The sequence below is a fragment of the Podarcis cretensis genome, assembly GCF_951804945.1.
Source record: "Podarcis cretensis genome assembly, chromosome: 14".
NCBI lineage: Eukaryota > Metazoa > Chordata > Lepidosauria > Squamata > Lacertidae > Podarcis > Podarcis cretensis.
Window position 1 is genome coordinate 4,757,510 of NC_137183.1, and position 12,673 is coordinate 4,770,182.

At 39.5% G+C, this 12,673-nt stretch overlaps 1 protein-coding gene and 1 long non-coding RNA gene across 6 annotated transcripts in view; one reads left to right on the forward strand and one right to left on the reverse strand.

The window, feature by feature from the left end:
* Positions 1-1,981: 1,981 nt before the first annotated feature.
* On the forward strand, positions 1,982-4,664 carry LOC307203022. The gene is made up of 2 exons (XR_013833069.1): positions 1,982-3,131; positions 3,162-4,664. It is a non-coding gene; the product is annotated as an uncharacterized lncRNA (long non-coding RNA).
* VPS13C (vacuolar protein sorting 13 homolog C) overlaps positions 4,598-12,673 on the reverse strand; it is a 100,530-nt gene continuing 92,454 nt past the window's right edge. For 4 of the 5 annotated variants that reach the window (XM_079953084.1, XM_079953082.1, XM_079953085.1 and 1 more), the window contains 5 exons: positions 12,407-12,521; positions 7,745-7,836; positions 6,565-6,688; positions 5,744-5,833; positions 4,598-4,721 (listed from right to left, as the gene is read on the reverse strand). In XM_079953084.1, coding sequence (XP_079809210.1) covers positions 4,620-4,721; positions 5,744-5,833; positions 6,565-6,688; positions 7,745-7,836; positions 12,407-12,521 — 523 coding nt within the window. In that variant the 3' untranslated portion in view covers positions 4,598-4,619. Of the gene's footprint in view, positions 4,722-5,743; positions 5,834-6,564; positions 6,689-7,744; positions 7,837-9,886; positions 11,100-12,406; positions 12,522-12,673 lie in introns of those variants that run through there. The other variant, XM_079953086.1, reaches the window with a different exon arrangement.

Genomic DNA, 12,673 nt, shown 5'->3' on the forward strand with positions numbered 1-12,673 from the left:
GAAGTTAAAGTGAGGTTTGAGTGGCCATGTTGCCCTTTTCTTCACTGTTTCCCTACACAGATTAACTTTTACTAGTAATTACAATGTTTGGCTTCCTGAAGATGCAGAGATAATGTGCTGTGCCGTCCGTTCAAACTCTCAGACCTTGTTCTAACAATCCTACAGAAAAACCCTGCTACAATAGTGTGGAAAGACTACCACCTTGTGGAAAGCAACAGGAAAGTTTGTGAGGAAATGGGGAAAGTCAGAAGTAAGCCCTAACCAAGGCTCTTTGTGGGACAGATCATAGAACCTTATAGTTAGAAGGGACCCCACGGGTATTCTAGTCCAACCCCCTGCAATGCAGAAATCTCAGCTAAAACATCCATGACAGATGGCCATCCAACCTCTGTTTAAAAACCTCCAAGGAAGGAGTCCACCACCTCTCGGGGGAGTCTGTTCCACTGTTGAACAGCTGTTACTGCAATAAAGTTTTTCTAAATGTTTAGTCAGAATCTCCTTTCTTGCAACTTGAAGCCATTGGTTTGAGTCCTACCCTCCAGAGCAAGAGAAAACAAGCATGCTTCCTCCTCCATGTGACAGCCCTTAAGATATTTGAAGGTGGCTATCCTATCTCTTTTCAGTCTCCTCTTTTCCAGGCTAAACCCAGCTCCTTCAAGCGCTCCTCATACGGCTTAGTTTCCAGGCCCTTGATCATCTTGGTTGCCCTCCTCTGCACACATTCCAGCTTGTCAACATTCTTCTTAAATTGTGGTGCCCAGAAGAGGACACAGTATTCCAGGTGTGGTCTGACCAAGGCTGAAGAGAGTGGGACTATTACTTCCCTTGATCTGGACACTAGACTGCTGTTGATGCAGCCTAGAATAGCATTAGCTTTTTTTGCTGCTGCATCACACTATTGACTCCTAGACCCCTAGATACATTTCACATGTACTACTAGTAAGCCACGTGTCCCCCATCCCATATTTGTGCATCTGGTTCTTCCTGCCTAAGTGCAGAACCTTCACATTTGTCCCTATTGAAATTCATCTTGTTAACTTGTGCCCAGTTCTCCAATCTGTTAAAGTCATTTTGAATTCTGATTCTGTCTTCTGTGGCATTAGCTACCCCTCCCAGTTTGGTGTCATTTGCAAATTGGATGAGCATCCCCTCAATTCCTTCATCCAAGTAACTTATAAAGATGTTAAACAACAACAGGCCTAGGAAAGAACCTTGCAGCACCCCACTTGTCACTTTTCCCCAGGATGATGACTCCTCTTTGGGTTTGGTCAGTCAACCAGCTACAAACCCACCTAACAGTCACCTCGTTCAACCCATGTTTTATCAGCTTCCTCACGAGAATATCATGTGGAACTTTGTCAAAAGCTTTACTGAAATCAAGATACACTATATCCACAGCATTTCCCTAATCCACCAAGTTTGTAATTCCATTTTTTTTAAAAATGAGGTTCATCTGGCATGACTTATTTTTGAGAAACCTATCCTGGGTCTCTACTGGTTTGGGCCTAACGGTCAGGGGCCCCTTTACCTTTATCCTGGGTCTTAGTAATCACAGCATCCTTTTCACAATGCTCACAGAGCAACTGTTGAATTATCTGTTCTAGGACCTTCCCTGGTATCGATGCCAAGCTCACTGGTTGGTAGTTAACTGGGTCTTCCTTTCCCCCTTTTTGAAGATGGGGGACAATATTTGCCCACCTCCAGTCTGTAGGGACCCCACCTGTTCTCCAAGAATTCTCAAAGATAATAGACAAAGGGTTTGAAATTACACCCACAAGCAGCCTGACCTCCCCCCTCCAACTGTTGGCTACTTATATATACTCCTCCTTTGTGATTTTTCCTTTCCTCCATTTCTTATACATGCCCTTCTTAATCTCAGCTCAACTGTAAGTTCCTTATGCAGCCATACCAGTTTCCTTAGATGTCTCCCACTTTTCTTTCTTGTCTGGGCCTTCAATATTTCTCCTTTTAGGAACTCCCATCCTTCTTGGACTCCCTTCTCATTGAATATTTCTGACCACAGGATCACACCCAGTAGCTCCTCAAGCTTTTTGAAATTGGCCTTTTTAAAGTCCAGAGTGTGTGTTCAACTACACTCGGTTTCCCCTTGCCTCTGTATCCTGAAACCCAGGAGAACATAATCACTTCCTCCCAAGTTTCCAAGCACTTCCACTTCATCGATCAGTTCCTCCCTATTGGTGAGGACCAGGTCCAAGATAGATGATCCCCTTGTTGGTTCTTCCACCTTCTGGGAAATGAAACTGTCAGTGATGCAGTAGAGGAATTTGTCAGACCTTACATTCTTGGCAGAGTTTGAGTCCCAACAGTTATCATGGAAGTTGAAGTTCCCCATGATTACTATTTCTCTCCTTTTTGAATGTTTGGTAATCTGCTCTACTAAGGCATCATCTGAGTCTTCAGTCTGGCTTGGCGGTCTACAGCAGACACCCACAGTAAGGTTATGGTTGTTTCTCTCTCCTACAATTTTTACCCATATACTCTCTATCTGCTTTTCATGCTTCAGGTCATGGATTTCTTCACAAGTGTACACATCCTTTATATACAATGAAGCTATTATCCCCATTTCCAGGTGCTCTTTTGTCATTCGTATTGTTTTCTCCCTCCCCCTCAAGATCTAGTGTAAAGCTCTCAGATTCTCAAGACTCTTGGCAAACACATTCTTGCCAACTGCTGTGAGGTGCAGCCCATCTCTCACCAGAAGTCCTTCCTCAAGGAAACAAGAGGCCATGTTCCAGGAAGCCAAATCCTTCCTGACAACGACACCTGCACAGCCAGTAGTTTACATCAAGTATTTTCCTCTCTCTTCTTGGGCCACCTTCAACAGGAAGGAGTGATGAAAAAAGTGTGTTTTTTAAAGTTTTCACAGTGCAATTTATTTCAATATTATTTGGCTGCCTATTGATTTGGTTATTTAATATCATCAACCGCTTGTCATGAAAGCCACAATGAGCTGCATATAAAATATTTTTATTTGGCAATATTATATACACATAACGACAGAAATAAAGAGCAGACAAACAGTACCATTTAGATGACCCTTGAGCCAAGACACACTTACTGAGCCAGGTAAGGCTTTTATCTGCTAGCAAATGAGCCAGTCATAAAGGTTTGTGTCTCTTCCACTGTTCTAGGTAACTGAGCAATGCTATGTAAGAATTTGCCCAAGGAAGACAATTACCCCCTACAAAAGTGTTTTCCACAAAATGCAGTATTTGGCAGTGTACTCCTTTCCCCCATGATATGGACTCACATAAAGCACCTGATTTATGATCAAGGCAGATACACGTTAAATCTGAATTGTTTTGCTTAAAATCCTTAATCATTAATTGCTGACCTATAATTCAAGAACAATAAATCATAATTCCACATACTACAAACGTTAGCATTAGTGCGACCAAAAATGGCCAAGTACATGAACAACTAACCAAAAGTGAAGCAAATGAGCATTAAGAGGGGAATGTAAACCAAAATGCTCCCAAAGGCAAAATATGTGATTTAATATTACAGAAAAACAAATTGACAGACTGAAAAAGAACTGAATTTTAGATGGCAAAATCCTTCATTTGTAAATAAAATTAAAAAATGGCAGTAGAAGTACTTGATTTACTATGTAGTCTGCAAACAAGACTTGCTTAACAAGAACAGTACCCCAGCTGCAAAAGTGCACACAAGCTCCTGTAAACAGAGAACTCTTAATGCGTTAGCACATGTGCCTTGTTGAAGAGCAGCCCAGAATTCAGCACAGGATGTTTCCAACAATTATATAGTTTGCTGTATGAAGCTCACCATGTTCCTAAACCCATTTGTTCATTTACACATAATCATTTTGCTGAATGTGTGATAGTCCGAACATACATTAACTTGTGCCAATCATCTCAGCCCAAACAGTGATCTATTTTAAAACCTAAATATATGTTAAAGGCAATGAGAGGCTGTTCATTAGCTGGCATAAATAAAGGTGTCATTACTAATACAGGTATGATCCCTACAGTGCAACTCACTTAATGGCCAGTCAGAAACAGGTTTGAAATTCTGAATCAAAAGAACTCCTGTATTATACTGCCTACAAAACCAGCTGAACGCCAAACAAAATGTTCCTGAGTCATTTCTGGATGTTTTCATTACAAACAACATGAATAATTTTTGAATAAACATAGAAAATATACTCTGAATAGAAAACACATTGCCTTCTGTTAAAAGAGAGAATCTGTATTACTATCACAAGCATTTCCCAACATCAAAAATTTATCTCAATACACCAAGTAAATATGAGAAGAGGACGGAGTAGTTAATTTGCTCAAACAAATGTTCATTTAAAATTCATATTAAGCAGACCTTAATAATTCTGGTCAACTAAAGTGAAAGGAATGATTCAATATAATTCTATTTATCCTTGGAAAAGAAATTACGACATTTAAATATTGCAATTATGGCTACATTCAAATATGTCAAAATAATATTTTTTTGAGTGGCCAGTCTAGGCAGCTCAACCTCCATCTCCCACCACAAACTGAGCATCACCAGGCATGAATGTATCCACACAGTTTCCATAAAATTCATTCTCTGAAAGGCCACATGAATGAAAGATGTTACTGTTATTAAGATGGTTCCTGTGGTCTGCTTAATTTTAAAGATGCTTGTTTCACCAACGTCTGCTGATGTCTTGTTGCTTGAGCTTCATCAATAGCATGACAGATCCTCTGGGAAGCAAACAGATTATTATTAGCCACCAAACCTCACAAAAGACTTCACGGAAAAACTGAATGAATATTTCTTGGAGAGATGCAAAAACTTGCTAAGCTAATAGCAACCAGAAATAAAAATTAAAAGAGCCTGAGAGAAGCATGGAAACAAGAGTCTTACAGACTCATTAAGATGCCCTAGTGCAGGGATTCTCAACCTCCAGAGCCCACTTGAAACAGCTGAAAATTACCAAATCCCACCAGTCACAAAATTAGTAGTGAAATGGCAAACCCAGTCACAAAATAGTGGCAGATGGAGATAGAATTGGGAACAATCACCTGGCAATTGCTGACATTACTTTCCAAAGATAACCCATTTTTGGAAATTGCTACTTTCTTTGCCACAATGTTTTCCTTGTGGAAAGGCATTCCATAGTCAGATTTCTTCAAGCTTAAGCACAGATGTTTGCACTGGTGGTATTGTGATTCACTCTCCCTGTTTTAGGCAGAATTTGCTGATCCAGAGGTGCAAAGTGCAGAAGGCTTCTTCTTTTACATTTGTTCCTCCCTACCCTGAAAACCGATTTTTACCCGTTTCTTGTAATTTATTCTCCCATTTGCCTTTAACACTCACATTGTACCTTGTTCTTTTTCAATTAATATTGAAAGTGGGTAGGGGAATATGGGATTTTTAAAAAAATACTGACAGAAGGAGACAAGCACTCCATTCTCCAAGACCAGTATTCAAGCATGAGACTGAAAAGGAGCTCTTTCCTTCTTCCTATTTCTTGAGGAAAGAACTTCAAGGGTGAAGGAACGCTAACCTGAAGACCATTGAAGAAGGCGGAGATTTATTAATCTAGGTGCCAATTGCAGTTATCGTGCCTTGCGGTGAAAAGCACTGCACTCGGACAAACCTGCCCCAGGGCACTGGTGGAAATGCACTGAAGTTCAAATCAAGAGCACCTGAGTGGTGAAGACCAGCGTTCTGCCGTATGTTTACACTGGAAATGTAGTACTAGTTCCAATATCATAATTACCCTTGCTGAAGCTGAATTCTTGAGCTGGATTTTCTTTACTGATTCTTGTCCCGAGTTCTCTCTTTTGTGAAATGTTAACAGCCCTTGGTCCTGTTAGAAAAACCAGAACAATTTAAAATAACTGCAAAAATGTTAAAACAAAATAAAAAATTCCTTCCAGTAGCACCTTAAAGACCAACTAAGTTAGTTCTTGGTATGAGCTTTCGTGTGCATGCACACGAAAGCTCATACCAAGAACTAACTTAGTTGGTCTTTAAGGTGCTACTGGAAGGAATTTTTTTTATTTTGTTTTGACTATGGCAGACCAACACGGCTACCTATCTGTAACTGCAAAAATGTTATTACATTCCACTATTAAAAAGAGCATAATCAGATCAGCCATGGTCACAATTTTATTATAAAAGAAAATTAGACATAAAGTTATTCCCTGTTTGATGTCAGGGAATAAGAAATAGAGAATTGCAGTTGTAACTAATAAGTTAAAGAAAAAGGAATGTAATGAAAGTGAATTAAATAATTAATTATTGGAGAATTGCTATAAAAAAATGTTAAAAATAAGGATGCAGCAAAAGGGAGGTATGGGGAAGTCGGTGAAACAAGGGGCATGAAAACAGGATTATGAAATTATACATGTTTATATGTTTTTGTTTGTGCATGTGAGTGTGTTGTTTGTTTTTATTTGTGTTGGAAAACTAATAAAAATCATTATAAAAAAAATAAATAAAGTTATTCCCTGTTCTATTTTGTGTTTGTGAGATTATACCCAACACCAAAGTATTCGCTTATGGTTTCTAGAACAAGTGTGAATCTGTTCCTCTTACCTTAACGAAGATCTGCAGTGTGTTTTCATCCACAACCGGTGGTCGTGTGAAGTCTTCATATGAATAATCCCAATCTGTTGTTATGTGCCCTAAAATCTCTACCTCCTTTATGAACATAACTCTCCTAGATGAAGACAGAAACATGTCAATATTTTCTCTTTAGTAAACACTTGAGTGTTCGGCACACTCACAAAACCCAAGACCACTAAGTACAGAAATATCTACTTTTATGGACCATGCACATGACACAAGATACATTTTCACTTCAGCATATTAGAAGTTAAATATCTTTGGCCACAAAATTGTTCAAATTATGGCTGGACTTAAATTGCCAGATGAAATAGCCCTTTTGCACCAGTGTTACAAAACAGTGTGGAGAGAAGTGTAATCAATATCAGCAGATATTTCATTGAGAAAACCTTTGCCCAAAAGCAAAGTGATGGGTTCCCTGAGTGGGCTTTCAACAAAAGATAATGAAGGCATGTGACCAAGGAGGAATGCACATTAATATCCAAGTTGGAGAAGAGCTCTGTGGGAAAGCAGCTTTTTATGCAGCAGGTTCCAGATTCAATCCCGGATAACATCTCTATTTAAAGGCACAGGTTGCTGGTAACGTGAAAGATCCCTGGAAGGACCCTGGACACAAACCAGAGAACAGTACTAGTCTTCCTGGACCATATATGAACAGAAAGGGAGATTTTATTCATCATGAGATGAATAAAATTCATATTTGTCATATTAGACTTGGCCTAAGTACAGCAGAATCTGGATCTCAAAGTAGAAATCAGCAACCGGAGGCCCCAGAACCTAATGCAGTTCCTGAGTACCACCATCTGATCTCTAGGCGCTCGTAGGCAAGGGGGGGTGTGTGGCTAAAGCAAGACCATGTTTAGAAAAGAAGCAGCCTAGCCAATCACTATCCATGCCCTCAACAGAAAAACCAGAATCCTGAACATTCTACCACTGAGATGTGCTTCCTCCTACATATAATTCAATTTAATTTGCAAGCAAAGAGGAAAGAGGAAATTCCCACAGAGGCCTTCAATATATTCCTGGCTCAATATTAACTCTCCACAGAGTGGCAATGTTTGCCTTTTGACTAGGTGAGGATCGGTTTGACCAAATGAAATACCCCCAGAACACTGGCTGAATTCCTCTGGTTTAGTCAGCACAATAATACCTGTTGGTTACTACAATGTGCGTCTTTCTGCCCCCTGGAACAGCACAGTGGTACTGGAAGCTTTCTCCAGCCAGCTTCTTGATATGAGAATTCTGCAGCAGGATGAGGGTGAAAAAACAAAAGACACGTTTCTAGTCTCAGTTAGAATTTCAAACCCACACGAGGTAACAATTACAAGGCTTGGACTGAATTCTAGAAAAGGGAGTTCTCCCAGTGGATCATGCCCACCCTTCCCCCCACTCCCCAAGAAAGCATATTTAGTGTTGGGGGGAGATAGTCAATTTGCATAGTGCTTTAGAGTCCAGAACTGAATCCCATATTCGTTAACAATGAAGACTTCCCCCCTTAAATTTAGCAATCTGTGTAATAATCCATTTGCCAGACTGCTGGCATTCTTTCCTGTGCAAGACTTGAGTGCATAAAATATCCAAAGTGACAAAAAGAAAAATACATTAAACTATGTTGTTGTTGTTGTTTTTAAAGAGAAGTCCACAGGGCACAGCCTGCTACCCCAAAGTAGAAGGGGGGGGGGGTTGCTTTAAGAGGAAGAATGTAGTAATTCTGTATTTTGCAACATCAATTCAGACAGGCTTCAGCTTTCGTTTTCTCCATGTCATAATTTTATTTCCACCAGTCTAGAAGTACTTCTTTCAATCATAGAAAAAAGATTATAACATTATAACATACATGTTATAAAATCTCTGAAAAGTTGCAACAAGGAAAATGGGGGGGGGGTCACACATTCAAGTGCAAATCTAAAATAGGAAATAGCAGCACTTGTTTGATCAAAACCAGAAGTCCCAGCTGACTGAACATGCTACTCAGAGTTGTTTTTTATGAACTCCAGATGCCAGCGTGGCATGCAGAGGCATAGTTGTGCCCACAGAGGCCTCCCCTGGCACTGGCAGGGTCCCCTTCTCTGAATGAAACGAGCCTTGGAAGAAGCCCTGGGACCAAAAAAAGGTCAGCAATCCTTGAATCAACTGAAACTACATTTTACAATTCTTAAAAACAAAAGAAGGCAAAAATACAAGATAATAAGAACGCACATTAAGATAATATAAAGGCAAAGTACACATTTATGAATAAATGCCTGATTCTGTAACAGAATCTGCTATTAGTCAAACATCAAAGAAACCACTGATTTTCCTTAAAGCAATTCTTTTTCTTCCTTTTGTAATCTAATATTCATCTTGCAACATGCAGCCCTATGAGTTGCATAAAACTCTTGCCTTCCACCACTCAGCTCCATTCTCCCCCCTCCTTCCATAAGAAGGATCAGGCCAATGGCCTATCAGTCCAGCATCCTGTTCTCACTCTGGCTATCAGATGCCTCACTAAGAAACCGTAAGCAGGACCAGAACACAGGAGCACTCTCCCCTCCTGTGGCTTGTAGAAACTGGAATTCAGAACCATTCCTGCCTCCGATTGTGGAGGCAGAGCTGAGGCATCATGGCTAGTAACCATCAAGAGCCGTCTCCTCCATGAATCTGTCCAATATTCTTTTAAAGCCATCTATGTTGGTGGCCATCACTGCCTCCCCTGGGAGCGAGTGCCAGGGTTTTCTATGTCCTGCATGAAGACATCCTTTCCACCTTAGACCTCAAGTCATTTGTCAACCCAATTCAGGATTGCAAGGGACTTCAGGACTAAACTGATCTCTTCCCCCACCCTTTAAAAAGAGGCAGTGAGTAGCTTATGCGCTATGGAAATTTTAGCTAGATCAAAAACAGGTATCCACTAACTCAGGGATGGGGTAAGAAACAGCTACCTACCAATGCAGGGCTGGCAAGAGAAAAAGGGGGAGACCATAATGAAGCTCAGAATGCTAACAGCAGAGAATGGTTGTTTTGGGACTCCTTCCCTCTCAAGCAAGGAAGCAGCCCAACCAGGTGTCCTCCAGACGGTTTGGACTACAACTCCCATCAGTCCAACCCAGCACAGAAGGGGAGGGGTAAGGCTGCTCTAAAGCAACAGCACACACACACATACACACAGAGGCGAATACACTTAAAGAAATGTTCTCTGAAGTTAAGCCCAAAATCCTTGCCAAAAAAAGTGTGCATGGCATTATATTTGCACAAAGATTCGGTGATAATTACAAAATACATTTGAGAAAATAAATTACTCAAAACATTTGAGCACCAATATGAAATCTCACGTTTAATACTGCTTTTTATTTTTTATTGAAAATATTTCTCAGAAAAGAGAAGGCTCTCTCATGAGTTGCCACACGAGAGCAACTCAGAAGTACATAAACAGGCAAAAAAAAAATTTTTTTTTTTTAAGGAGCACAATTATTTTTATATTTGTTGCTAAAGCATATGGGACATTTCTTAATCTAATTTAACAAAATCTAGCAGGCGCCTACTGTTCAAGAAGAAAATGCATGCCTATAATAATTTTTTCCCACAGCATGTTTCAATACACTAAAGTTACACTGTCTCCAAACATATCTTATTACCTCTAATCAATATATTTATGGAAATATTTATATTGAACAGCATCACCCAAAAAATCCTAAAAGAAAATACAGATAAACAAAAACAAATGGCTGCTTTTGAGCATCAAGGCATCAACATCAATTTTCAACAATCTGAGTAGAATTTTTTAAAACTGATGTTTCTATACAACTTTCACACAGGGTTCTGATTTAGAGACTGGTGGAATATGTCACTCTTAGCTCGACCCTCACTCCTCTCCTCCTGTCAGAGTTGCTGATGCTGGAAGAGAAAGGTGTGCTTTTTTCAGGCTGGTTGTAGGAGAGGAGTGATGGCTGCCTTCAGACCAATGGGACTACCAGCTTCCCTCTCACTGAGGTCTATGTGTGCTGAGTAGAAAAGCAGACAGTCGCTTAACATCCTACATCCAGCCTCTTTTGTATGAATAAGGAAACATGAAAGACTAGCCCATATTCATGAATTTGCAACGGCTAGCTACACATGAACAAAATTATTTTACTATTTACATATATGCCAATATACAACGCTGACACTTCAACTAGCCAATGCTACACTGTCACTGATCTCTCTTTGCTTTTAATTATAGAAAAGCATCAATCAATAATTGGCAGATTAAAAAATATAGATGTAAACTCTTTTCCACTTCTGTTAACCATCACCACCAACCGAAGGGCAATTTTCATGGTGTGCAGCTAACCTCAAGGATAAAAATAAATACATTCCTATCATTTGAAGTAGGCAGTACCAGTGAAAGAGGCTCTGTGGGAAGATACAGAATGCAATGGATTCTTGTTGAATCATGCCCTAAATTTTAAGATAGAGCAAAGCAGACAAATATGATTAAATATAGAAAAAGATAATGGAAACCGTAGACTCCATTATTCCAGTTGTTGCTGCGTAAGCATAGTGGGAGAGAGGAAGAAAGAAGAAATACATTAGAAACTGATCAGATGCTGGAAGTAATGAACAGGAAGGCAACAGACAAAAAGGAAAAGAACAGAACTTTCAGTTTATGGGTACCTATTTTGAATGGAATTTCACTTTTGGCTTAGAAGAGATTGTGGATAAATAATTCAAGATAAATGCCCCTTAAGTAATAGGTTTCTGTGTTATTGTTCTCAATGTATACCTCACCTCCCCAAATATCAGCAAGAGATATGCTTCCTGTCAATGCATAAATCAAATTGCATGTACTTAAAGGAAATAAAAACATCACCCTATAATACTATTTAATACTGTTGAAGAGCCTAGCAAAAACAACAGGCAAATTAATAAAATGAAACATGCTTCTACATCATTTCTGAATTCCAATGTTCTTTCTCCAAGCCCAGAAGGGCACATGTAAAGTTATCCAGTGCTTTTTTCCTGTGGGGACGCAGACCCCTAAACATTTTGTGAATCTTTGTACTTTTGTCCATTTACTGTATTTATTTTCCCTGATTTGAAATGTAAAATGGTGATTACCGTATCTTGAGTCAAAATGAGAGTACCCCCAAACATTTGTTTAAAGAAAAAAAGCACTGAAGTTATCCCATGAATCTCATAATCAGACTAGGATGAGAAAGAAGGGCTTACCCAAAGCCACCCCAATTTTTTTGTGGCTGAGCAAGAACTTGAGCCTAAGTCTCCCCACTCCAAATCCAACACGTCTATTCTGTGACTATGCCACATTGGTCTTGTGTTGTAAAAAGCAATCTCCTTGGTGACTAAACACCAACAGTGTGTGAAAAATGAAGTATCAGGTTAGGCTGGGCTGCAGTTCGCATAGATTTGTTTCCCAGTCACAAATATATGACAGTTATCATATTCTTAGGTGTCATGATGCAGATAGCAAGTCAGCTCCCAACAGTAAACTAAGCAAGAAAACGTCTAGCCTAAATATAGCTGCATTCTGAATTCTATGTGGGATGCAAGGTTTTAACTCTCAAGACAATGGTGCAGAATTTGGAAATGTATTCTACCACACATATAGACCCCTTCAGGAATAGTCAAACTCTAAAGTAAAGAACCATCAGAAATGAATCACACCTGGGAACATTAGAGACAAAATCCACAGGCAGAAGCAACAATTCAAATGTGGAGTATTTTTCACATAAAAACTTTGTGGGTGAAATTTCCTCCACTAATATTTGGACACTTTAAATACATTTATTATATATATTTTTTTACTGTTAAAGCTGGGATATATGACAAAGCATACCTCAAATAAGTCATACCCCTCAGCTTCACCCCTGTCATAGGGCCGAATGATGCCATCTTCACGAATGAGACGTGGAGGACGGAGATTTGATACTTCTTCAGTTGATTCCGCTACCCTGTCAAGTATCATTTATAATGCAGATTTCCATTTTCTATGTCGTAAATTCATTTTATTTTTTTATCATATCAGGATTAATCAGAGTCTTTGCATACTGTTTCCCATGCAAGTTGACTATTACAAGAATCAGTTCAAGCTTTCAAGACAATG